This window comes from Eulemur rufifrons, chromosome 18 (assembly GCF_041146395.1).
Source record: "Eulemur rufifrons isolate Redbay chromosome 18, OSU_ERuf_1, whole genome shotgun sequence".
NCBI lineage: Eukaryota > Metazoa > Chordata > Mammalia > Primates > Lemuridae > Eulemur > Eulemur rufifrons.
This window is the reverse complement of record NC_091000.1, coordinates 28,706,864-28,734,848: the sequence shown is the minus strand read 5'-3', so window position 1 is coordinate 28,734,848 and position 27,985 is coordinate 28,706,864. Positions and strand designations below refer to the sequence as shown.

The following is a 27,985-nucleotide window of genomic DNA, read 5'->3' as shown; positions in this document are numbered from 1 at the left end:
AGAGTGCTATCTTATTGTGAATCTAATGTTTCTTAAGCAGATTCACATAGATATGTAGATATGTTTTGAATGGTCTGAGAGTTCTTTCTAAGAATTCACTTTTTAAAAAAAAAATTTCATGTTGATGGTAATTTTTTTAAAGGTACTATATTCTGGATTAGCTGGATGACTGAACACCTTACAATCAAGGACTGCCGCACCTTTGCAGTGTCCACATTTAGTTGGTGTTTAAAGGTCCATTGGCACCAACAAATAAAATCTGAGTTTTTTATATGCTAATGGAGTACACGAGGATACAATTATGTAAATCGTATGCTGCTAAGAGGCATATGAATTGTGTTTGGCTTCTAACATTCATCTCACTTAATGCTATAAAGAACAGAAGTTTTGCAACATTTGAGAAATGGTTAGATAATTCTGTAGTCACAGAATTACAGGAATGATAAATGCAAAAGTATTTTCTCCATAGCAGTTAACCTGATTGCAATAAGCCCTATATTTGTTTGCTCTTTTGGCTGTGGTTTGACTTTAGCAAAACACTATCACATTAAATTTGTGATAAAATTCTTTTAATTTAGTTTTTTTGTTTATATATAAATGTATTTTGGTTTTATGGTTATAAAATTTCCAGTTGTATGTTTCCCCTTAAGTACATTTGATAAAAATAATTTAAGTGAACATTTAAGAGTCATGATATTTTCTCTTTCTTTTAAAGGGGTATGTCTACATATTATTTGAATTTAATAATTACTTTTGTCTGTATCTTTAAGATTTTGTGCCATTGGCCCTTTGTTTTTGAGGAAAGGCCTGCAGCTGTAGAGAAATGTTTCCTAAGAGATTTAAGTTTGTATTTTCACTTGTTTAAGGTATAATTTAAGTAATTTGATTAATGGTTTGTTTTAAAAGCCATCCTAGAATAAAGAAGGTATTAAAGACAAATTATTTCTTCCTATGTGTACTTAACACTTATTTTTCAAAACCTTGTTTTATTTTTACTTTTAATTTTACAGATAATCAATATGCATTTCCAAGGCTTTTCGCTGTGTTTGGGTCTTCTGTTCATCTCAATTAATGCAGAATTTGTGGACGATGGTGTTGAGATGGAAGACTTTGATGAAAATTCAGAAGAGATTGATGTTAATGGTGAACTTTCCTCAGAGGTAAGGTTATTGAGAAATGAGTTACAAATTATTCCTTTCCAGAATACATAGAGTGACTTACCTCTTAAGATTGCTTTCAGTTCTAATAGTCTTAATTTTATAAATAGATAGAAAAAATGCTTTTTTTTTTTTAGAGTGTCCATGTACTACAGAAATTTGTGCATGGCTCTTAGCACAGTTTTAGTAACAAATAAATATGGGAATGGTTTTTACTATCAAAAGAGGAATTCATCACTGGTTAAAGACGACTAAGTACTTTAGTTAAGAGTAAGGTTTTTAGTCATATTTCTGACAGTGCCAGACCTTTTCAACTAAAATAAAAGGTAGTATAATTTGCAGTTCTTTAAGAAGTAAAGAATGTGTCTTTATTTCTTGGCAAAGAAAATGCTAACAAGGAGGATGAATTAGAAAGAGAAGTGATGATGAGGTAGGCATTTAGTAAAGCTGACCCATATTTCTGTCTCAGCATTGTCAAGATGTGTGTTTTGAGGTAGTGACTAACAGGAATCCAGGAAACTTTACAGAGATTTTTAGACATCTTGATAATCCGTAAGAGCTTTTGCATTGAGGAATATTCGTATCTAATATTATGATAATCAGAAATATTTTCGATGGTAAGAAAGCATTAAAGCATTAATTATATTGTGCCAATTACTGTTTGAAGGGCCAAGGGAATAATATATGTTTGTTACAGACTTCTTTGCTTCATTTCCTTTTATTAAGAGTTTTTTATTTGCAAATATGTGTTGTTTCGCTGTTTAAAGTGATTATTCTGGTTCCCTGTTAAATTTTAAGCTCTGCAAGGACATTTCTTTTAAAACCTATTTCTATGGTCTACAGAAAGTAAGTACTCCAAGTACTAATGACTGACTTAGATACAGCTACTACAAGGGTCTTTGGAGGCTAATATTTCAAAGAAATTGACAGACACCTACCACTAATTGACTAATTTTATAGCTTAAGTAATCTAGATATGGTAAAGTATAAATAAAGGGCAAAATAAACTGATTTTAAGGGTGGTCTAACAGAGGGAAGCCTCTTGTGACACCATTGCACATTTTGTCAATCTACACAGATACAGAAAATAGTAAAGTTATAATTCGGTAAACTTCATAGAAGATTGGCAATTTGGTAGCTGAATCTTGACCCTGTGTGTAATTACGTGGAATTTTGTTTAATTGCTGACTTTCTTCTCTTAGGAAATGTTGTACTATCAGGACAGAGTAGGGACGGTGATAATAGAAAAGGTGTTTCAGCATCCTTTTCCCTAAAGGCTGAGAGAAGAAATCTCATAACTCATCATGCAGATAAAATCACAAAAGGTTGCATCACAAAGAACCCAGATTGATCTATTACTTTAGGCAAAATTTTATTCATTTATCATCAGTAATTTATCTTTAGTCTTTTAAATTATTTTGTTGGTAAGTTCTGTAGTGTTGCAGAGTGCATGAGCTTTGGAGTCAGACAGTCTGGGGTCAGGTGTAAGTCCTACAGGTATCTAACTGTGTGGCAGGGGGAAGGTTACTTTTCCTCTCACACAGTTTCATCATACATAAAATGGGTGCCAAAATGGTACTTCTCTCATAGAGGTATTAACAGAATTACAAGAGCCACTGTATTATACTGGCACCACTGCCACCATCGTCATTGTCATCACCCTAGCAGCTATCACTTAAAAAGCACGTGAAACAATGCTTTGCTGACAATTGCCTTGCAGTGCTGTCTCCATTGAATCTTTTTCTTCCCTGGGTTTCCAATCTCTGAAAATGTCATTATCTCTTAGTCACCCAACAGTGAAATTTAAGAGTTAATTTTAAACTAACCTGTATGCTTATTAAGCTTTTCATCTTACATGCTTTTCATTGTGCTGTTTCTTTTGCTTCTAATGATTTTTATCTCCAAATATTGTCACTTGTCAGAGTCCTTTTAAGACCAAGAGAAATGTGTCATGAGATCATCTCTAGTTACTTCCTGCCATTACTGCTATGTTAGGAGGGGTCTGTGTACCCTCTGTTTGCACCTACAGTATTTTTGTCATCATGGTATTTCTTGTGTCTTATCGTTACTAGGATACAAAGTTTTATATCCTATTTGAATTTGTCACCTTATATCTATATTACCTGTATGTGCATTGTGTACTAGGTTCTTCACTGGGGAGATTATTTCAGATGAATAACTTCAGATTTTTAAAAATCTATTTTCTAGATTAAATATACGACACCAAAACCAGTAGGAGAGGTATATTTTGCAGAAACCTTTGATAGTGGAAGGTTGGCTGGGTGAGTATTCATTCATGAGCATGTTTTCTTTGATTTGATTAGCTTTTTTGAAGTCAATGGGTTTTAGCCTATGAAAATTACCTCTATTAGAGATCTACAAAAAATTTTAAAGTACTTTATTTGACGATATAAACCATTTTTGCTATTGATAGAAATGTTAATTTGAATAGTTATTCATTTATACAAAGAAAATGTGCAAATTCTGAATTAAAGAGAACACGTAGAACATTTCTTCATTCTCTAGAACAGATATTAACAATCTCATATGTACAAATTTGAGTTACTGTTCCATTCTAAATAATGGTAAAAACAATAAAAGTTAATTTTAATATGATTATTATGTGTCAGACATTGTCCTGAGTAGGTAGGTGAGTACTATATTTATCTCCCTTTCACAGGTGAAGAAACTGAGGCTCAGTATGCCTTAAGTGTGATCATACAGCTAGTAAATTACAGATTCCAAATTTGGTTTAACTCTAGCCTTGCAGTATTATTTATAAGCATCCTTATTTAGCCTCTAAGTATTAATTTATTTTTGGATGAAAGTGACTGTGTTAGGTAATCTTTTGTTGTGTTTCTAATATGCATTGTATCCATAAATTGTTAGTTTTATTGTTAATGACATGTATGTTTTCAACTTTATTTACAGGTGGGTCTTATCAAAAGCAAAGAAAGATGATATAGATGTGGAAATTTCTATATATGATGGTAAAATATTTATTTAAATATTAGATATAACCAGTTTGACTGAGAGTTTACTAGCTTTTGAAATTATATTTCTGTTAAATTGTGTTGGCTGGAGGCCCCCCATTCTGCTTCACAGTGAAGTGTTCTGTCTCTTGTCTTACCCTTCCTTATCTGGAAAACCCCTTCAATATTTCTGGAAATTCCACTCGTAAGCCGCCATCCAGTTTTATAACTCTAAACAGTTGAATTTTCACTCCACTGCAGTTTGTTTCTTGTATTCCCTGAAGCAGTACTTCCCAGACTACTGCTGTTCTCTAAGGTTTTGTGGGCACACCTAGATCAAATTGCAATTATGGCAAGATTCTCCTTAGCAAGTACAAAACGGAGGATAACTAATGAGAACTACAAGATATGTGGCTGCTCCTGGAGCTCACATCCCCAGGCCTACATCCATTATCATAGGGTCTCTGATAGGATTATCTTCAGGCTTAGCTATAGAAAAAAATGTCCTATATGCAAAGGTCTTGTCTTCCCTGGAGTGTGACCAAAGAATTTCCTTCTTCTAGTCTTAAACTAGCTGCCTCAATTGTTATATCCTGAAGCAAGACTCAAGGTCACTGGTAGTGGGAATTTCCTCTTTCTTGAAGGACCTCTTATTCATCAAGCATGTTACCTTGCACTCGACTCCAACAGTCAGTTATATCACAATAAAACAGATAACAGCATGTTGGATGTCAGCTGTCTACTTCCTTGTCATAATTTCTGCTTTAGTATAAGATAAATATCACACCTGCATGTCTTCCTTTGCAAAAGGTGTTCTCCATCCCAGCAAGTCTGTTGTGTTTCTATATGCTTAAAAAGAACACTACTATATGCACAGAACCAGCAGTACTAAATCTAAATTCAATTCTAAATCTAAATTCATTTAGAGAAAAGAATAATTTCCCCCAAAGAAGCAGTGAGTCTTCAGAAATATATAATGCTGCCTAAAATGTATCCACATAAATATACATTATCAAACAGAATGCTTACCTTCAAATATCTATGTTTAGGTAGAGTTTTTTTTTTTTCCCAAGAACATTGGGAAGACACAGTATTTGCTTTATATTTGTATTTTATCTTTTTTTAAGTTTTTTATTTTTTATTTCAGCATATTATGGGGGTTCAAATGTTTAGGTTACATATATTGCCTTTGCCCCGCCCAAGTCAGAGCTTCAAGCATGTCCATCCCCCAGATGGTGCACATTGCACCCATTAGGTGTGAATATACCCATCCCCCGCCCCCTTCCACCTGCCTGACGATTGTACTTTAAAAGAATTCATTGATTCTTATAAAATTAAGATATAGTCTATCTTAAGGGTAGGTTTTAAGTCTCTATTTTTTACTAGACAAAAATGGCTTTTAGATTTAAATGAGTTTTTCCCTCCAACTTAAATTTAAAAATAAGCAAGCAAAATTAAACATCTTAGCACCCAAGTTTGGTCTGTTGTCTTATTAAATGTCAGATATTCAAGTAAGTAATTTTCTTCATTTCAACAAATATATAGAGAGGTTCTGGGTGTGCAAGTGCAGAGTGCTTGTAAATACCACACGATCACCCGACACCACTGAAATATGTAGATGAGCTACTGGAACTATGAGTGACATTATTTTCTAGGTATTCTTAACTTTTTGTGATTTTGACATTTTACTTTATTAAAAAATTAAGGACTGCTACAAAATAAAATTTCTAGCAGATTTAGATTAGTGGTTTCTGGCTGACTCTTGCTATTTCTTAAAAGCAACTTTGAAAAATATGAACTCTTAAAAATTTAGGTTCTGAAAATGGTGTTTTGGGTATTGATATTAGCAGTGTTGTATCCATAGTGGTTAAGTTGAGACCAATGTCAGATTTATTTGCAAGCATATATATTTATTTGCAAGCGTAGTTATTCCCAGCCTCTGTTAAGTACCACCTGAGTAAAACTCAATACAGGTTTTTCAGGAGTCAGCAAATCTGTATAAAACATTATGTGCTGGGAAAGATTTATTTATGGATTTGCATTTGGGGAAGAATTATTTAAATTTTTCACATTGTTATTAATAAAAGTATAGATAGTACATTATAAATACCAATTCTTTAAGTGACCAACTTTTAGAGTATCTTACAAAACCATGTAAATTCTATTTGAAATTTTATTTATAGCAGAATATATATATATATATATATGTCTCTTAGTATTGTCCAGAATTTGAGTAAATGATCTGGATAATAGAAAGTTATTTTTTGTTTGAAGTTGGAAAAAACTTCTTGTCATTGAGGGATAATTACCTTGTTACAAGTTTTCCAAAATTAAAGTGCTAGATGATTCCTTTTTCATAGCTGATAAATGTATGTACATGATTGCAAGGAAAGCAATATAGTTTCATCAATACCTTGAAAATCCAAAAGGTAATGTTGTTATTTGTTAAAATAAGACCTTTTGTGGAGGAGAGCAAACCACAGGTTAGTAGTAGTAATATAATTAATCATCAATGTGAGAGCCAAACAAATTCATCTTTTTAAAAAAGTAGAGTATGATCAAATTAGAGGGAAAAAAGGAATGAAACCTGGAAACTTGAAAAATCCCACATTTTTTAAAGTCTAATAATAAAGTGTTTATAATTATAGACCAAAAATCACCCCTCTTTGATTCATAAGACTGTTTTGGTTCTTGCATTTTTTCTTTAAGAAAGAAAAAAGTAATAAAAGAGCATTAGTGATTCAAAAGTACCCATTAATAAATATTTTGAGTTAATACTAAAAAATAGCCAGTTTTTGCTGAATGGAAATTTCTTGGAATAGGCAATACCTTTAATTTTCAAAAGTAGAATATTTTATACAAATTAATATAAGTTTATTTTTCTATTCTAAATAGAGTAAAGTCTAACACACAACTTTTGAGCTACAGGTGGCCTATATAGCTTTGCATTATATGTGGCCCGTTGTCTAATTTCAGGAGCATCGTGATATTAAACATGGGAAATTGCTGTCCAAAAAGGGCCTAACTCGGCTTTGCCACATTATACCTTGCTGCTTATCCAATGCTTTGCGTCTTTCCTGGCCAAAATTTCTGAGAGCTGATTGGCATAGCCTGGGAAGACTGTGTGTGAATTGCCAGTACAGTTTTCACAATAAAATTTAAATCCTTACCATAACTGCTACAAGTAAGAATGCAGCAGTTATGCATGGGCATAGTGTATTTATGCAGTGTATTTATGCTGCATTGAAATGCAGCTGATGAATACCATGCATTTCAAAATAAATACACTAAAACAGACTGCTCATTTTGTGTTAAGGATGTTCTTTGTCTCACATGCAATGGTAAATATCTCATTTTAAAAACTGTTGATAGATTCTATGAGACAAACCACACTTTATAATTCTGTTGATTAAAAAGTCTTTCACAGAAAACCAAATTTGTCTTTAACAGTGCCTTAATCAGAAACTATAGTGTTTGCTATTTATTAGTTTTCATAATGTTAGTTAAGAAAATGAAGGCATTCTCTGAAAGGAAAATAAAAGAAAAAGTGCAGGCATGCATATAGTTGCAGATATTTCCTGATTTGAAATTTTAATTTTTCCCAAATCAGCCTTCATGGAAAAAAAATTATTGTTCACAACTGCTGATAACTAATTCTTAACAAGTGTTTTCTGTTTTAGTTTAATTTGCTTTGCTTTATTTTTTTAGGAAGATGGGAAATAGAAGAGTTGAAAGAAAACCGGATACCTGGGGACAGAGGACTGGTATTAAAATCTAGAGCAAAGCATCATGCAATATCTGCTGTATTAGCAAAACCCTTTATTTTTGCTGATAAACCTTTGATAGTTCAGTAAGTTTTATTATTTTTTCAAATACTTTTTCCGAATTTTGCATTAGTTTTGGCTTTTGAATATGGCTTGTATTTTGATAATGAGTATAAAAATGCAGATTTTCCTTTTTAGCTTCACTTAGTTAAATATACAAATGCACTTATACATACAAACACACCCTTATTTTCAGTGAAAAACAGGTTGATGATAAAAATTATATAACATAATATACACTGCAACATATACAATTCTGCCACCATAGTATATATAATGCACAGTAAAATCATTTTTATTTTATTCTTAAAATTACTTGCTCTCAAGATAGCAAACTCAGTATATTCAGAATAGAACCATAAATACTGCCATTAAACTAGTAATAACATTTGAAAGCAGCACATTTACTTTAAAAGGAAATGTATTAGTATACATATACCAGTGTCTTTCAAGCATGGAACACTTTTCAAGATCACATGTTTTCACTGATATTCTTTCCTCCCCCAACACTGACGTAAACTAGTGGTGTTGCTTGCATATGTAGAGTCATAAAATCAGCGATCAATTACTGAAGTTTATTTTCCCTGTACTACCATAAAACCAGAATAAATCTATGTGGACACAATTACAAAACCTTTAAAATTACAATTACAAAGAAAGAAAAGAAAATGTGTAAATGTTACTTTTCACCTTATATCAGAAACTTTGGCTGTCCTCAGAAACATCATTACTGTACAGCACACAGAAATATTACTGTAAATTATATCACTCGAGAATCCCTTCATGTTTTTGTTAACATGTTAAACATATTCCTTTGTGGTGTAACTAAAACATTATCTTGTATTTTGGAGATTTTTGAAACTATGGCATTTCATGTAATTGGCTTAATATTTCAGTTGTAATGCTTTGGCTCGGTCTACATTAAGTCGTTTTAATGAATTTAAAATACTAAATAATGTTAAAGGGCATATGACCATTTAAACAAATTTAAAATATTTCTTAGGAATTTATTGGGATTAATATTTGAGTTTGGTATTATTATTTGGGACTTGTTTTTACTTGAGAGTTTGAAGGTAATCTTATCTGGAAATTTAGGTGAATATAGTATCACTGTCTATTTTGACCCTTTGTGGCTTAAATGAAAGGGCAAAGGAAAATAATATAAAATTTAACTTCTCCAGAGTAAAATGTATCAAATTTAGTATTTTCAATATGAGTCATTTCTGAGCAACTAAGCAAATGATAGCTTGCAAGATTAAAAGATTAGAAAATAAGTCTAAGAAAATTACTAAATAAATTGTGAAATGATTATCCTGAAAAATAAAAAGGAGAACCAAGAATCGAATAGCAGTCTTTCAATTCAAAGAAGGAGAGTGAATGTTTGTCTTCTCTTAATATTGGTAAAATGAAATGAGCTGAATAAAATGAAGAGGTTTTATATTAATAAAATGGATTTATGACATAACTTTGAAACTGCTTTTTAGAAATTGTGTACATTGTTAATATGTATTATGTGATCATATACAGTTTGGAAATGAAGATTGGATAGATAAGATTTAAGAGATGGAAACCATATTAGCCCATCAAAGACTTTGAGAGATTCTACATATAAACACCTATGTGCAGCTTTAATATTGTATTTCCCAAACATGTTTGACCACATAAGTTTATTCCCACCCCCAACAATAATTACTATTTCTGGAACAGTTTGGGAAATGATACTCTAACGAAATTAAGGTTAACATATACTCTGCATATGTCCTCAGTTTTCCTGTAAATTCGAAGTTAGCGGCAGTCAAGCTATAAGATAAACATTTGGATGATCCTCTCATTCATTGTAAATTATTTATATTAGGTACAAGTTAATGATTTGAAAAATCTGAAAATTTATAGTATAAGAAATGGACAAAGTGATTTGAGTCCAGACAGAGCAGGACAACAAAGCTATGGTCACAGTTACAGAGCCAGTTTGCAAAATTGTTCTTCCTCATTCTCTATCACAGAATCCTTTGTCCTTAGATAACCTATAATAAAGCAGTATCTCTTTTGTTTTATTTTTTCCTAAAAATAGTGACCTTAAGGCACATCATACACCATGTCTTCTACTGCATAGTCTTCAAAGACATAAGTTCCATGAAAAAAAAATTGTCAGCTTTTACTTAAATAAAGATAAAGCTTTGAGGAAAACAAACCTTCCTTTATTCAAAAAATGAAAAAGAACAAAAGAATACCTTTCCTCTGACCAAAACAGAAGCCAGTATTTTTGAGCATTTATTTGCCCAATATTGTGTGTGATATCTTTTAATCATCATAACAATCCTTTGAGGTGTAGGTATGGACCATGTCCCCATATTGCAGATGACTAAATAGATAATTAGAGCTTAAATAACTTGCCCTTACCCAAGGTGTCACTGGAGTAAGTGGCAAAATCAAGAGTAAATCTTAGGTCTTTTGGACTTCAAAAATGCATGCTTGTAACCACTATCGTGGATAGCTTGAGAAATAAAGCATAGCAGAAAGTACAGGGGAAAAATCACCCACAGTTTTGGAAGTCAAAGATAATCATTAAGTAATTTTACTGTTTCTTTGGTTTTTTTAATACAAAATATATATACTAATTGGGTTCAAACTGTTAAAATTTTGTATGATACTATTTTTGATCTTCTTGTTACTAAAGTTTCTTCAGAAACATTTAAAACTATTGTCCTTTATTAAAATGATCACTATTTCCAGTTACTTCTCTAGTTTTCATCTCTTTTGGTTTTAATTTATTTAATGCGATTGTAACCTTTTTGGTTTTTACTGTTTTTCACTGTGACAGCCATTTCCTCATTGATTTTTGTCACATATAATTCATCAATTTACTAAAAATCTCTACTAAATGCTGTATAATAGGTCTGCACCTCATTGTCCTTTTTTCCTTTAAGAAAACAAAAACCAAAAAATTTCACTGAGAATTAAACTGTGTTGTAAATCCATGAGAAGACTTTCATGTTCACACTTTTAGCTGTTACACTAAACAGCTAAAATTTCCAATATCTCCTGGCTGTTTAGGTCTGAAATACTCGAGGTTATTTATTGAGATTATGAAATCTTTGCTGCAGCTATTTAATTGAATGTACAACTTATTTAACATGAATGAGGTATAGTTGAACTAAAAGACAAATTAGTGGTGAACTCTTGATACTTAAGATCATTAGCAGTTTCTTAGAAGTCTGTTCTTCTGGCTTTTTTTTTTTTTTTTTTTTTTAGTTTATAAATATGTATAGTGCCTACCTTATCAGAATTTGAAATTTGCTGTTACAGTTTTAGTAAAAGTATCTTATTCTTAATTTATCAGTTGTGATGGAAAAAGTATTTAAACAAATTGGTGTTTCTATAGTTAATTATAATCATTCTACTTTTACTGTTTTAATGATGTGTCTTGTAGCAATAGAAAAGCATTTCTGCTTATTTCTTATAGATTGTAGATATGCTTTGTATGAGCTTTCTGGTAATGTAAAGCATTTATGTTTAAATGAATTGAGAATAATACATTAGATTTTAAAGAGCAATTAGAAATTTTTATTTATCAGCAGTATGGTTCTTTTTCCCTTCATTTAGATATGAAGTAAATTTTCAAGATGGTATTGATTGTGGAGGTGCATACATTAAGCTTCTAGCAGACACTGATGATTTGATTCTGGTATGATATTTTAATATTTAAGAAAACCTTATTAAAGTGAATAAGTGTTCTTAAAACATAATTGATAAAACTGAAAATTTCATTTTCAACTGAAATTGAAAAAGAACTTTAAATGTCTTTTTCCAACATGAGTTTATGTAGTTTTTACAATTTGCCTTCAAGTTTCATATAAAGCTGTGTTACTTGAAAGCTTCACTTTTGTGATCTTTAGTAACATAAAAGGTTTACCATGTTAAATAAAAAAATCACATGGTGCTTAGAAATGCCCTTGAAATATCAGCTTAGAGTTATTTTCTTTACAGAATAAGAATCTTAAATTTGTTCAGAGGAGTAAGATAACAGAGCAAAGCAGTAAAATGAAATGGCCAAAAAGCCAGATAAAAGACATGGGCCAGTTCAGGTATTGGCAACCCACAGAAAATGACTGATTTTAAAAACTTTTTATGATGAAGCAGCTTTGTAATTCTAAGAGGTTGTATTAGGACAACTTGAAGGTTGGGGACATTTCTTATAACATTCTCCTACAGGAGGCTGTTTCAGAGTCTCTGTGTATAACAGAAATTAGATGAATGAGACATCAGTGAGGTATTTCTCAGACTGCATGGCTGTGCCTAGGCTATGAAATGTGGATTAAAGCTTTTTCCGCATACTACTCATTATTAGCATCATGCGAAGAGAGGCCACTGTAGTAAATATTGTGTTTTAGAGGTCACTTGAAGGTAGGACAACAAAAAATCTAATGCCAAGTATTTCTGTAAGTAATATGACTTAATTTTATCTGATTAACTCAGTTAATCTTCAGACAACCCTCATAAGGTAGGTACTGTTATCATCTCCATACTTCTGAGGTGATGAAGTGGAAGGGCAGAGAGGTTAAAAAATTACTCCCATACAGCTAGCTGAAGTGGCAGTGGTAGGGTTTGACGCCCAGCAACTGACTGTAGACCTCATGCTCTTAACCACTGTGCCATGTCAAATAAGGAGAAGTTACTAGTCGTAAAACAGGGAGCTTGTCTTTGTGTCTGTTTCTGTGTCTGAATTTCTTTTCATCTCATGCTCAAAAAGTCATTTTCTGGTGTCTTCTTGAATAATAGTAATGGATAATCATTTTAGTCTTAAGGTCATAAATACACTTTCCTTTAATTAGAGCTTAATTCTCTCAATAAAATATTAATACAGATTACATAAAGTAAGTAAAGCTTATTATGATGCTGCTAGGATGGTTTTAGCTTCTCTCTTACATCTTTTGGAAGGAAGTAGTATGTGTTTTTTAAAATCTGTTTTGGGGTAAAATTGGTCATTTTCCCATATCCTTTATTGTCACTTGTGTTGAATAGTTCTCTGAATTAGCATTTAATATAGTTTTGTAAACTCTGCCCATTGGATAAAATAGAGAAATTCATTAAATACACTGTAATTCTGGGCTAATCCCAACACTCATCTCTCTTTGAAGGAAAACTTTTATGATAAAACATCTTATACCATTATGTTTGGACCAGATAAATGTGGAGAAGAGTATAAACTTCATTTTATCTTCAGACATAAACATCCCATAACTGGAGTTTATGAAGAGAAACATGCCAAACCTCCAGATGTAGACCTTAAAACGTTCTTTACAGACAGGAAGACTCATCTTTACACCCTTGGTATATCCTTTTAATTCATTCATTCATTCATTCAAAAATGTTTGCTGACTACCTATATATTCATGGCAAGTGCTTTAGAAGAAAACAAATACACATCCTCTCCTTAAGGAGCTTATCTTTTCAGGAAGATAGGACGTGCATAGTTATAGCACAGGTGGAAAATAAGGTGACATATGAGAGATGGAGATGTGGCGTACAGTTAAGAGTTCAAAAGCAATGTTATTAATTATTATTAATACTTCCAGCTTGGAGACCTGGAGCAAATCTAGTGAAAATTATATTTGAACTTGTCTTGACTGCAGATAGAATGTGGAAGACAGTGGGGGAAAGGACATGTAAGGCACTGTGACAGCGGTGCTATAAAAATAGAAAACCAGAGAATAAAGAGGAAGAGGTCCTTAATGCCAGGCTAAAAAGCTTAGACTTTCTGCTGTAGGCAGTTGTGATGATTCTGGTGGTGGTTCTGGCACATACTTTGAAAGGAAAAGCACTGAACAACCATATGTTAATATACTTAAGTAAATGGGCATTTGAATAGATATGGGGTAGACTGAGGGACATCATAAAGGGTCGTTTCTCGCATTCCCAAGTACCTGTGGTTATAGAGCTTTGGTCTGCTCATCATCACTTAAAATCACAGCACGTCAGAACCTAATAGGACATTTTGAAATGGCTCTATCAGCTTCCTTTCTCAAGTCTCAACTCCATTCAAGATTAAGGTATTTTGATTTCCTTACCAAAGGCTGAAGCTACAGAAACATTCATTTTGTCTGCTAAGGCAATGCCCATTTTATCTTGAATGTCAGATATGGTATCATACATCTTTTTCTGAAATAACTGGAAAATGATACTGGACATTTGGGGGAACACTAGGTAAACTAGAGATAATGAGAAAGTAAAACTAGAACAGAACAAATTAATTTAATTTGACTTTGTACAGACCTGGTCAAAAGGCATTTGGTAAGATATATCAAAAGCCATTAAGAGGTTTATGTCCTCTGAAACCACAATTCCAGTTTCAGAAATTTATCCAAAAGAAATAATCCAGAAGAAAGAAAGTGACTTATGTGTGAAGCTATACTGAAAATTTGAAGCAACCTAAATGTTACAGATAGGAGTTTTCTGTATAATACTAAGATGGTAATAATGAAAATGTTTAGCAACAGGGGGAAAATGTGTACAATTTTAAAATGGGAAAAGAAAGCAAGATTCAAATTGTAGGCACATGAAGATGGCCTCTAGGCAAATTATGCAGGCAGATAGGAAAAGACTGGGGAAAAAGGATTAATTTTCATTAATCACTTGACATCTCCCATCCTCTGTGGTAGGCACCATGTTTGGAACCATCGTGCAACATGCACAGTGGTCTGTCTATTTTGCCTTTGTTAAGTCACCTGCCCTTGGAAACAAAGGCAACAGGTAGGGCTGGAATTGAAATTCAAGTCTGACTTTTAAATACTCTTTTCTTACTACTATACACAAAAACTTTGATCCTTGTGCTAGGATTATTGAATTTTTTCTTAAAAGAAAAATCTTTCTGTAATACTATTACAATTTTATAATATTATTCTGTAGTTGTTTTAAGAACCTTAGGAGTACCTTTACAAACTGTATATAATCCAATACCTTTTATTGTAGATTCATTTAAAATATTTAATACAGTTTTCTTAAATGAAAATTTTTTTGGCCAAAGATTTTGAACAGATTTTTTTTTCCACATATGCCTCTTTCTCATATGCTTTTTTGTTTTAATGGTAGTTTTTAAAAGTTTATTTCAGTTGCAAAATTAGAATTCTTTTCAAGATTTTTCCCTGTTTTTGAATTAGGAAGAATTTAGTACTTTTTCGCATTTAAGATATTACTCTTAGCTTTACTTCAATTTTCACTTTTTCCCTTCATTTTAGTAATGTAATTTATAACGTCAGCTGTAAGGGAAGAGTAAATAGTGAGGAAAAAAGAAGGGAAAAGATATTGAGTCTGGGTTTGCATTATTTGAGTTTGTGTATAAATTGCACTATTCGATTTTGGTATGAATAATTTAACATCGTTGTGACTGAAACTTCTGAAGATTGTTATGACTTCAGAGCTATTTCTTCAGAAAGTGGTAGCCCACTTCACTACTGAAGTCAAGATGATCCTGACATTTGTTGACAGCTCTTAACTTCTTTCACTTATTGAAAGCAAATGTTAGGCAGCTGTTTTCATCTGTCATTCTTCCCAAAGATTTAATATTGACAGAAGGAGGAGATATCTTTTATTTTGTCATTACAAAGGATAAGGGAGTCCCTTTGTGACATTTTTGGCTTGGCAAGTTTTAGAATGCTAGAGTTTACCTTGAAATAAACATGCAGGTAAGTATAAGCTTGAATATTTTAAAACCACCCTTAAGATATTTAACACAACAGTATATGAGTCACTGAATTTGAAATGCCAATGAACCTTCACAGATTTCTATGAAATGATAATGTGTCAGTGTTAATTTCCTGATTTTGGTGGGTGGATTAGGGTTATGTAGAAGAATGTCCTTGTTTGTAGGAAATAGACATTAAAACATTGAGGGGTGATGTGTATGAGGTCAGTAACTTACTCTTAACTGGTTCACGAAAAAATTTAAGTTTTTTGTAGTGTACTTGCAACTCCTTAAGTTTGAGATTGTTTCAAAAAAAATTAAAAATGCTGAAGAAGATTGGGTTCTATTCTGTAACTGTAAAAGAGTGAAGCTGACTGGTCAGGAGTCCCAAATAGAGCTAGCTATTGGGTATTTTTAATTTGAGAAGTAATGGAGCATTTTATTATTAAAAACACAGTTTAAAACAAAATTTTATCTTCATTTTAGAAAATATATCTAGTGATTTCAACATGTTTTGATTTCATGCATTGGTTATTCCTCTTTCTGGTCGGGAGAATGGGAGAAAATGTTACCCATGAAGTTTAGGGTGGTTTCATTATTTAGAAGATTATTTTTAATATGTCTATTAAAATAACTATAATATATTTAAATTGGTCTTTAGTAATGAATCCAGATGACACATTTGAGGTATTGATTGATCAAATAGTTGTAAACAAAGGCAACCTGCTAGATGATGTGGTTCCTCCTATCAATCCTCCCAAAGAAATTGATGATCCCGATGATAGAAAACCTGATGAGTGGGATGAACGAGCAAAAATCCCTGATTCTTCTGCCGTCAAACCAGAGGATTGGTAAGCAAAGAATTCAGTAGCAAAGCATTACTTGGCATATTTAAGTAACAAGACATAAGTGAAGTTTATAACCAATGAAGCTTAGTCTTTTAAATAGCAGGACTACTTATTTTGAGTATTCAGGGTGAAATACTTTCTAAAATGAATTTTGTACTTCCCTGCCTTTTCATTCTATTTTAATTAATATTTTAATTTTGTTACATTTTCAGTGTATGTTTGCTTTTTATGCCTTCAATGCTATGGGGAACATTTCATAAATCTAAAATACCAACACTTTAATTTTAATTCCTAGTTTGATCTTTATAGTATGTGTGTGAATATTTTATATAGTTGCAGTCTTTTTCAGTTAATGATTACTTAGCCTTAAAATAGCCATATTCTCAATATCTTACAGAACTATATAGGATTCACTCATACCAACCAGTGTGCTTAACCACAAAGTTTTCACCAGCTATTTGTATTGTCTCCGCTCCACAGAATTATGAATATTTTCCTTAAAAGAAATATATTTAGTTCTGAGTTTCCATAGCTTGAGTTCAGAGGGGAGAGACATCTGTATCTCTCTCCATTTACCAAGGTATTCTTTGTCCTTCAAATATATTTTCTAAGTTCTCCATCAAGATCTTGTTTCCTTTAGTCCCAAGAACTTTTTTTTTTCCAGCTAATTGGGTAACCCTTAATTATGGTTGTCTGTCTTTTTGTATTTAACCCACCATGTTAATTATTGTTTTTGTTAATTTACAAATTACCCAACAATTTAGCAGCTGAGGACAGCAAACATTTATTATCTCACCTGGTTTCTGAGATTTGGGAACCTGGGAGTAGCTTAGCTGAATGATTATGGCTCGGGTCCTCTCATGAGGTCGCATTCGAGCTGCCAGTGGCCAGAGCCGCAGTCATCTGAATATCTGATACTGGCTAGAGGATCCACTTCCAAACCTCCTCAAGTGGCTGTTGTCAAGAAGTTTCAGTTACTTCCCACCTGGGCCTTTCTTTAGGTCTTCTCATGATATGACAAATGGCTTCTCCCAAGAGGAGGAGAAAGAGAGCAATCGCAGAAATTGCAGTGTCTTTTATAACCTAATCTTAGAGGTAACACGCCATCACTTGAGCTATATTGTACTTGTTACATAAACCAATCCTGGTACAATTGGGAGGGGAACACACAAGGGTATGAATATAAGTAAGTAAGAATAATTTTAAAGTTCTGCTCTTAGTTTACTAAGAAATTTTTTTCCATGATTGAGCATTGCATTTTGTAAAATAATTTTTGCACATCTGTGGCCCTGTGGGTTTTCTCCTTTGTTTTCTTAGTATGTTGAATTTTACTGGGTGATTTTCTAATGTTGAACTCACCTTGCAGTCCACTTGGTTAGCAAATATTATCCTTTTTATATTTGCTGAGTTCTAATTGCATTTTTCCTGTCATATTTATTGAGGTATAATTTTCATACAGTTAAATTCATTTTAGAGATACAGTTCTGTGTGCTTTGATGAACATATTCAATGATGCAACCATCACCACACTCACGATATAAAATATTTCCATCACCCCAAAAAGGTGTCTCCTATTCTTTTGTAATCAATCAATTCCCTCTTTACAAACCTTAACCCCTGGCAACCACTGATCTGATTTCTGTCCTTATAGTTTTTCCTTTTCCATAATGTCATATAAAATGGAATTATATAGTATATGTAGCTTTTGTATCTGGTTCCTTTCATTATTATTAGAATAATGCTTTTGAGATTCATCTGTGTTGTTTCATGTATATCAGTAGTCAGTTTTGTTTTATTGCTGAGTAGTATTCCTTCATAGGGATGTATCTTAATGTGTTTAACCATTCACATGTTGATGAAAATTTTGGTGGTTTCCCTGTGTTGGGGCTTGCATTGTTTCTAATGAGAAGTCAGTTGTTATTCTCATCTTTGTTCTCTTCTAACTAATATGTCACTTGGTTTGGTTTTAAGATTTGTTTCATCATGACCAGTTTTCGCCAGTTTGATTTCGCTGTGCCTTGATGTGGTTTTCTTATGTTTACCTTATTTTGGGTTCTTTGAGATTCTTGGAATGTGGAGTTTTAGTTTGTATCAAATTTGGATAGTATTTGGCCATTATTTCTTCAAATATTTATATGTTCCTTGCTATCTCTTTTTTTGGGAACTCCACTTAACTGTGTGTTAGACTGCTTTGGATTATCTCATAAATTACTGAAGGATCTGTTCATTAATTTTAAACTGGGTTTTCTCCCTGTGCTTTATTTTGGAAGTTGTCTATTTCTTTAAGTTCTTATTTGTTTGTAAACATTGGGGTTACTACCTATTCAGAACATAGAATGTTGTTCCTGGAAAACCAAAAGTATTAACTCTCTTATAGATCAAGAGAGGTACTAGTAGTGAAAATGTCTTTGCCTTCAGGCAAATAGTATAGTAGGGAAGTAACCTGTACAAGGTAGGAAGAGCATGTGGGTTTTAAAAAAATTAATAAAAAGTCACTATCAGTGTATCACTTTCATGCATATGTTCCTACTATCAGAAACGGTAGGACTACATACTTCTGTGTAGGCTTTCTAATATTGCATCCTGTTTGTTTACCCGTAAAGTAGTTTGCCCTTAAATGAGAGAGACCGCATGTAAGAGCCTCATTCTGATTGTTGAAATGTGTTAGAATTTGTTTTATAAGGTGCTAAAAGAAATGCATCACTAAATTCTAACCTCTGGTTACTCTAAGCACTTAGAGACTCAAGGTAACATTAATATCAGCCACGTACAAGTCTGTACATTTATAGAGTTGATTATTACAGCTTATTTTGTAACTCAAGTTTTGTTTGGAAAATCACGAAGTAGCCTCTTATTTAAAACTTCTACTTTTCTATAACGATGAAAATTATATTAGTAATTCTGTTTATTGAAGTTTAGAATTTATTTTCTGAGTGTTAATTTTTAAAATAAAAAGGAAAGCTTTAAAAAAAATTATATTGGAATTGGGAAGATCTTTCCAAATATGACGTAAAATCCAAGAATCATTAAAAACAATAAATTCAACTGTATGAAAATAATTGAGTTTTATATGGCAAAACCCCACAAGAAATTGGAAACATTATTTTCAGTTCATATCACTGATAGAGGGCCAATTTCTTAATATAAGATAATGAGCTAGGAAAAATGTTTTTAATATATTAGTTACGCTGTTGAACATACATTAAAAGTATGGTGAGATACCATTTTTCACCTATCAGATGGGTAGAAATTTAAAAGCTTGGTAACACTGTTGGCAAGGATAGGAGAAAATAGGTATTGTTATATGGTGCTTGCAGAAAGGGAAATGGAGTATAGCCTTTACATAGAATAATTTGGAAGATATGATCAAAATTTAAAATGTACATACTCTCACAAATATATCTTCACTGGCAAAAAATGGCATATATTGTAGGATATTTATTATAGCATTTTTTGTAATAGTAAAATTTTAGAACACTACATGTCCATCAGAAAGAGATACGCTAAATAAATTATGGTAGATTCAAAAGTAGAAAACTGTGCAACTATTAAGGATGAAGCAAATATATACGCATGTATATGGAGTCCTTAGAACAGTCTTGACAAATAGTAGGCATCCAATACATAATTATTGATGAGTCGACTGAGTTTTTAAATGGCAAGGTCTAACATACTATGTATAGAACACATCATTTGTGTTAAAAAAGAATATAGGCCTGGCGCGGTGGCTCACGCCTGTAATCCTAGCACTCTGGGAGGCTGAGGTGGGTGGATCGCTCGAGGTCAGGAGTTCGAGACCAGCCTGAGCAAGAGCGAGTCTACTAAAAACAGAAAGAAATTATCTGGCCAACTAAAATGTATATATAGAAAAAATTAGCCGGGCATGGTGGCACATGCCTGTAGTCCCAGCTGCTCGGGAGGCTGAAGCAGTAGGATCGCTTGAGCCCAGGGGTTTGAGGTTGCTGTGAGCTAGGCTGACGCCACGGCACTCACTCTAGCCTAGGCAACAGAGCGAGACTCTGTCTCAAAAAAAAATATATATATATGTGTGTATATATATATATATATATATACACACACACACACACACACACACACATATGCATGTCTGCATAGAGCAAGCAGGGAATATATACAAAAAATGGGCAAGTTGGCACAAGATTTAGGTAGATGGGCAATGTGGGGAGGTAGTAGGCACAGAAACAGAAAAGGAGGAAATAATTTTATGGTCCCTTCTAAATTGTGTAACATGCATTTTTAAACTTTTTGAATTAGTAATTAGTGATAACATAAAGTGGTGTGTTTGCAGGGATGAAAATGAACCTGCCGAAATAGAAGATTTGAGTGTTGTTAAACCTGATGGCTGGCTTGATGATGAACCAAAATTTATCCCAGATCCTAACGCTGTAAAACCTGATGACTGGTAAGCATTGTTCATCTTCAAATGTCAATTTCCAGAGTTTCTTACTTGTGTTTTTGCTACAGCTTATATGATTGACCTAAGACTTAAGGTTACTATATTTGTTTTGTTCTACTATCCTAAGGAATGAGGACATGGATGGAGAATGGGAGGCACCTCGTATTACTAATCCAGCATGTAAGATTGGGTGTGGTGAGTGGAAACCTCCCATGATAGACAACCCAAAATACAAAGGAGTATGGAGACCTCCAATGATTGATAATCCTAACTACCAGGTAATAACTGCTTGTTCCAATTCCTTAGTATAAAGTTAAAGAATGTGATATTGTCTGTTATGTATATATTATAATATCAATAATGTTAACTTTTAGAAGTTTAAGTGTTAAGTTTTAGAAGTTTATAATCTTAAGAAGTCAAAGAAAATAGATCCCAACTAATTTATATTTAAAAAGTAATGCATTCTTTATTTAATTTTCCAGGGGAATGAAATTAAAAACTGAAGATAAATCACTTCAGACTGTATTCTTCCCTAGTAATCAGTTGATGCTCACTGTGGAACAAAGTTCTATTTTAGAAATAAATATAAGAAATGAATTCTGATCACGCAGACTTACATTGTACATTTTAGTAATTATGCCTGTACTCAGTAAATGTGCTCATTTTTTAGTATTACTAAAATAGAGAATTTATTCTAATATCAATCTTTTGAGTGTTCCTAGCTTTTTATATTAAAAGTCCCTATGTTATCTATTTAACCCTCTAGTTTTATCTTTGTAATTATTCACTGATATTTTCTAAGATCTTCTATCTGAAGTTACATATTGTAATTACTCACTGTAGTTTTCATTCATAGTATTTAACACAAAATGTTTATTGTGGTAAATTTTTTTGTTTAATATCTCTCCCCTTCATTCGACTTTAAACTCCGTAATACAGAACCCATGTCTGTCTTCATCATCTGGCATAGTGCCTGGCACAGAATTAGATATATGTGATAGTGGAGTGAGTCAGTGAGTGATCATATTGTTGAATTTATTTGATTTGATTGACAGTTTAATCATTTAAGATCTAATGGAACCCTTATGTTTAATAGTTGTTCTGAGGTTTAACTATGATTAATTAAAGCTGCCTATCATGTGTATATATTAAGTGGAGTGACCCATTTTTACTATACAATGATCTTTCTGATTTGGGCAACTTTAATATCTTGCTTTGAATAACTTTTTATTAAATCTAAAAAACTTGTCTAAAATAGTATCACTTGTGAAATTTATTTACTCAGGTTTCTGTGTGTTTTCTATTTTCACATTGCCTTTTTTGCAGAGTTTAACGTCAGTATTACTTATGGGCAATATCATATATAGAATAAGAGGAAAGATTTTATTTCCAGTGTATTACTAATGAATTAATATCAGTTAAAGTTTTCTTTTTCTCCAGTTAATATTGCTAATTTCATTCAACAGCAACTACTTCTTGAACAGCATTTATAATGAAATTATTTTATTTGAAAATGTCTTCAATTATTTTTTCTTCCAGGGAATCTGGAGTCCTCGAAAAATTCCTAATCCAGATTACTTTGAAGATGATCATCCATTTCTTCTGACTTCTTTTCGTGCTCTGGGTTTAGAGCTTTGGTCTATGACCTCTGATATCTACTTCGATAATTTTATTATCTGTTCAGAAAAAGAAGTAGCAGATCGCTGGGCTGCAGATGGTTGGAGATGGAAAATAATGGTAGCAAGTGCTAATGAGGTATGGTATTGACCAACAGTGGTAGTGATATAACTATGTATAGGAGTATTGAGACCTGGTCTTGGTTATAGGTTATACATATGGCCCCTTTAAAGGTAAATAAGTGTATAGTAATTACTGAATACCAGGGAAATGTACTTTAAACAAGTTTATGTAGACAGGATATTTAGCTATATTACATTATGATACAACTTCATTATAACATATGTAATGAACTATATGTATATTTAAGTTCTCATTTTATTCATTAAATTATAACAACTTTAATAGGATATAATGCTTATATTCTGTTTCTAGAAATAAGACTATTTAATATCTTTGTCACATTGCCAATTCAAGGCCTAAGTGGTAACATTAACCTAAATATTATTTTTTGTTTATTTTAACTACTTTTCACTTAGAGGAGTGCAAAGAATTTTTAAATTTAACATTATTAAATTATGTTCCAGTTTTTTCCCCCAAATCTTAACACTGCTTAGAAAAAAATTAAGCTAAATATTTCAACACAATGCATCTTAGAGAATATATCTTTAAAATCAGTTGTTTTAAAAAAATTCATACTTTACATTTGGTTTCTTTGGATACTAGCAAAAACCATCAAGAGTAGATAAAGAGCGATTCTCATTTTGAACCTCTTTTAACTAAAACATTTGATGGTTTTAAATTTTATTTTAATAGAAACAACTTCTTTACTGAGGGTAAAATGTAAAATTTGTTTATATAAAAAAGAAAAAACACAATTCTTAAGTATGATTTTAATAAGTTTTTTTAAAAGTACAGAATGAATTATCAGAGAGTTGCATACTTCTAAGTGAACCAGATAATACATCCATGAAAAGTAGTTCTAGCCTGAGATTTGCCAAAAAAGAAAATTGTCATTCTTGCTAGTAGATTAGAAGTTTCCACTTTTGTAATGTCATACCTTCTACTACAAAGTCTCATTCAGTGATGCATGCAAATAATTAAACTTTAGAAAGTATAGGTGGGAAAATGAAACATTTTTTTTGCTTATAAGTTCATCACATCTTAATATAAAATGCCTGGGTAAAATATGTTTTTTGTAGACTGTCTTTCCCAATAAAGGTTCATAAAATTTACATTTCTCTGCTTATCTCTTCTGTAGCCTGGTGTATTTAAACAGTTAATGGCAGCTGCTCAAGGACGCCCATGGCTTTGGTTGGCTTATCTTGTGATAGCAGGGCTGCCAATAGCATTAATTACTTCATTTTGTTGGCCAAGAAAAGTAAAGGTAAAGAAAATCAATTTCCTTCAACTTTTTTTCCTATGAATTGAGCAAGTGATTCTTAAAAGTAACAATCTAAATTTCCTATAATTTTTTACTGATAGTTCACTGTTATCAATTATTTCAAAAAAAAAAAAACTTTTTAAAAAAAATAGTGCCTTTCTTTTAGTAAAAATAGCTTATGTTAAACTGTCACAGAAAAAATATGAAGACACAGAGTATAAAAAAACTGACATATGTAAACCACAAACAAAGGGAGCACTAGAACAAGAAGTGAAGGAAGAGAAAGCAGCTCTGGAGAAACCAATAGACACAGAAGAGGAAAAAAAACAAAGTGATGGTGAAATTCTTGAAAAAGGTAAAATGGTGACAGTGATTTATAATGGGGACCCTGGGTAAAGTTCATAAAACAGTATATTATCTCAAAATAAGTAGCTATTGTACTTGCTTATTATCAAATTTGTACATCTGAATGCCCAGGAATATAGGACTATGGCAAAGAGGAGTCACAGCCTCTGGGCAGCCACCCTGTTTATAGTTTTTGTTTTCTAGGAAAAAAGAGATTTAAATAGTGTTCAGTTGCTTCAGAGCCTCACAGTTCTGAAGCCCATTTGTGATAGCCTTTTGCAGACTTTTCTTGCCTCTGAGAATGTAGAGCATGAGATGGAAGGTGCATATCATGGCCTGTGTAGACGAGTACCAGATATAAGGCAGGTGATGGCAGCAACAAAATCAACACCAAGTCTTCCAATGACTGTTGTTTAGCAGATAGTTATCATATAGAATAACAAATCTGATTAATTTCCTGAAAGGATTGCTGCACCTATATCCCTTTCCTACCTATATTAAACTCTTGAAGGTGTTAGAACTAAAGCCACTTTTTGGTGGCTCTCCACTGAGACCTCCTTACACACACTGAGGTAGAAATAAAACTATTGATTTGCCAGGCATCCCAAGCCAAATTCCAGATTGAGCCCTTTACAACTTAAACTGTGTCTCGAAGCACTATTTTTAAAGTAGTTGATGAAACACTTGACTTAATGCATGTGCGTGCACATATATATTTTTGAGGGTATCTGTACACACATGTATATTTACATATATACATATGTATGTGTGCACACACACATGTATGTGTATATCAGGGTATCTAAAACAAATTATTTAGGTTGTAAGTTCTCAGAGCCTTATTTTTGTAACTTCATAGTGCTTAGTATATTGATGTCTTGATCAACCTTATTTAGAGGGTATTTATATATAGCTTTCATTGGAATATTTAAGTATCGGAAGGGCCTTCTTAGAGAAGGTACTTTCACATATCCATGTCGTCTCACATTATGGATGTGGAAATATGCAGGAAGAGGTAGAGTTGATGATTTTTTAACTTCCCTCTCCCCAACCCCCATACTTGGTGGGGTAGGAGCATTTATATAGCTCCTAGGACACGGTTTCTTTTGGTAATGAGAGTGACAAAGTTGGAGGTTTGGCTAAGTGGAATACAAAGGAGAGTCAGTAACTGAAAAAAACGCATGACGGTGGCCACAGAGAACAAGCACAAATAAATAGCATATTGAAAATAAAAGATCACCAAAAATTAAGGGAAGTATTCCCAAAACATGAACATAGGAAAGATGATATAATAATTTTTCGTTTTTTCGTATTACATACAGACTGAATACTTAAGAATTTAAATTTGTCCTTTAACTCAAATATGATTTATTATAAAACATGAGGAAATGAGCATTTATAATTAATTTTTTTTTAATTTTGAATGGAAGAAATTTCTTTTAAATATTAGAATTTAAATAAATCCCCTTATTATATTTAATAGATTTCAGTAGCAAAATTTAATTCATTGAGGATTTGCCTTTAATAAAATCTGTATTTTAGAAGAGGAAGGTGAACCTGAGGAAAAGAGTGAAGAAGAAATCGAAATTATAGAAGGGCAAGAAGAAGGTAATAAATCAAATAAGTCAGGATCAGAGGATGAGGTAAGCCACACTTTAACAGAAAATTAAACTAATTTCTATGTATAATTGTTATCCATAAAAAGTCATTTCAATAAAAGCAATCTGGTTGTAAAGGAATTTTAGCCATATGTCTCTCAGCTTTCATAAGAGCTTCTGTATTGTTTTTAAAATGTATCCATAAAGAAGGCAAGAAAATACTATAATTTATATTGTCTTAATGCCTAATAAAATAGTATAGAGTAAGCCTGTCATTTACAAAACATAAAGATAGAACTGCATCCATAAAAAATTATGACTTTATCATTAAAATATTCTATTGAAAAGTAAAATAGATGGATATATCAATATTTAAAAGGTAGTAGTCATTATTGCAGTTTTTTTAATAGCTGATGTAAAAACATTCTTATTGTCTCAATATTATACTGTCACATTTTGAAATATTTCATTCATTGGGTAGTTGAGTACTATCTGCCTAATCTGGTGTTTTTTTCAAATCTTTACTGAATTAGGTTTTTCCCCCTACTTATTAACTGAGTATGTCTGCCACTCTATGAATCCTGATATAAAAATAGAACTTTCCACAATGCCTTTTACTAGTCAATTTTATGGAATCATAAATAATCGAGAGTATAATTTAGAGCCAGAGCCTTACTTTTTTTTTTTTTCTTTCTCAGCATAAATCAAAAATCTGTGTTCTCTGTTTCTCTAGCCCTTTACGAGCTCTATCATCTTACCCCATAGAATCACCGTCCTAACACGTCACATTCTAACTGCTTAGGGTATAAAAGTAGAGTTCTGCCTGGCCTATTGCAGGTGATGAAATAAATTTTCTATTTTATCTATTTGAAGAAATCTTCCAAATAAATTTGCTATTATTTAAAATGTTTCCTAAAGTTTATTCAGTACACATACCTGGTTACTGGTCTTAACGCCCATGAGTTTTTAAAGAGCCTTTGGGGGATCATTATCTAGTGTGAATATCCATATTTAGGAAGAGCTGAGTGAAGATAATTTCTGACAGAGCACACTTTTAAATAGTCATTGTTTCACCTGTGACTTAATTACTTGTAGTCATTTACTTGAATATATGTATTCTGTTTACATATATTTTGCTTCACAAAACATTTTGTGTACCTTTAAAAATATCCAATTCCATCTTCCAGTCTTTTAGTCTTATGTATATTCGTCAGTGAGCTAAAGTAAGTCAATTTTTGTATATTACAACCTTGAGAAATAATAACTTTTATTTTTTATACCATATAATACCTTCATCATAACGATTGATAGAACATGTATTTTAGAGAATAAGAAATATATTATTGGCCGGGCGCGGTGGCTCACGCCTGTAATCCTAGCACTCTGGGAGGCCGAGGTGGGCGGATCGTTTGAGCTCAGGAGTTCGAGACCAGCCTGAACAAGAGCGAGACCCCATCTCTACTAAAAATAGAAAGAAATTATATGGACAGCTAAAAATATATATAGAAAAAATTAGCCGGGCATGGTGGCGCATGCCTGTAGTCCCAGCTACTCGGGAGGCTGAGACAGGAGGATCGCTTGAGCTCAGGAGTTTGAGGTTGCTGTGAGCTAGGCTGACGCCACGGCACTCACTCTAGCCTGGGCAACAGAGTGAGACTCTGTCTCAAAAAAAAAAAAAAAGAAATATATTATTTACTACTATCTCCTAGTTACATGTTATCCTAAAATAAACATCTTCATGATTCTTCTTCCTAGATGAAAGAAGCAGATGAGAGCACAGGATCTGGAGATGGGCCCGTAAAGTCAGTACGCAAAAGGAGGGTACGAAAGGACTAACCTGTAGTCAAGTATTTTTAATTCCTGAGAGAGATATTTGGCATTCTAAAGTCAGCGTGCCAGAACTGAACTTGAATCAACTTGCATCTGTTTCTAATATCTAGCAACGTTATTCTTTCAGATGTTTATTTTAGTCTTTCTTTTCAGGGAAAAAAAAAAGTAACTTTGAAGTTACCTGGTCTTTGAATTTAAAATAAAAGTGGCATGTTACATATCAGATTTAAGAGATTAATATCATTAGAAGTTACAGTTTTAGTAGTTCGGAGATAGTTTTGGTTTGTACAGAGCAAAATAATATGTAGCAGC

General features: G+C 32.4%; 1 protein-coding gene across 1 annotated transcript; it reads left to right on the top strand.

The window, feature by feature from the left end:
* The first annotated feature begins 1,019 nt into the window (after positions 1–1,019).
* Positions 1,020–27,759, top strand: CLGN (calmegin). The gene is made up of 14 exons (XM_069493295.1): positions 1,020–1,160; positions 3,366–3,439; positions 4,089–4,147; positions 7,838–7,979; positions 11,557–11,638; positions 13,092–13,284; positions 16,296–16,485; positions 20,792–20,905; positions 21,027–21,177; positions 22,439–22,654; positions 23,778–23,903; positions 24,096–24,255; positions 25,788–25,888; positions 27,599–27,759. The coding sequence occupies exons 1-14, from the start codon at positions 1,020–1,022 to the stop codon at positions 27,677–27,679; spliced, it is 1,830 nt and encodes a 609-aa protein (XP_069349396.1). The 3' UTR covers positions 27,680–27,759.
* Positions 27,760–27,985: the final 226 nt, after the last annotated feature.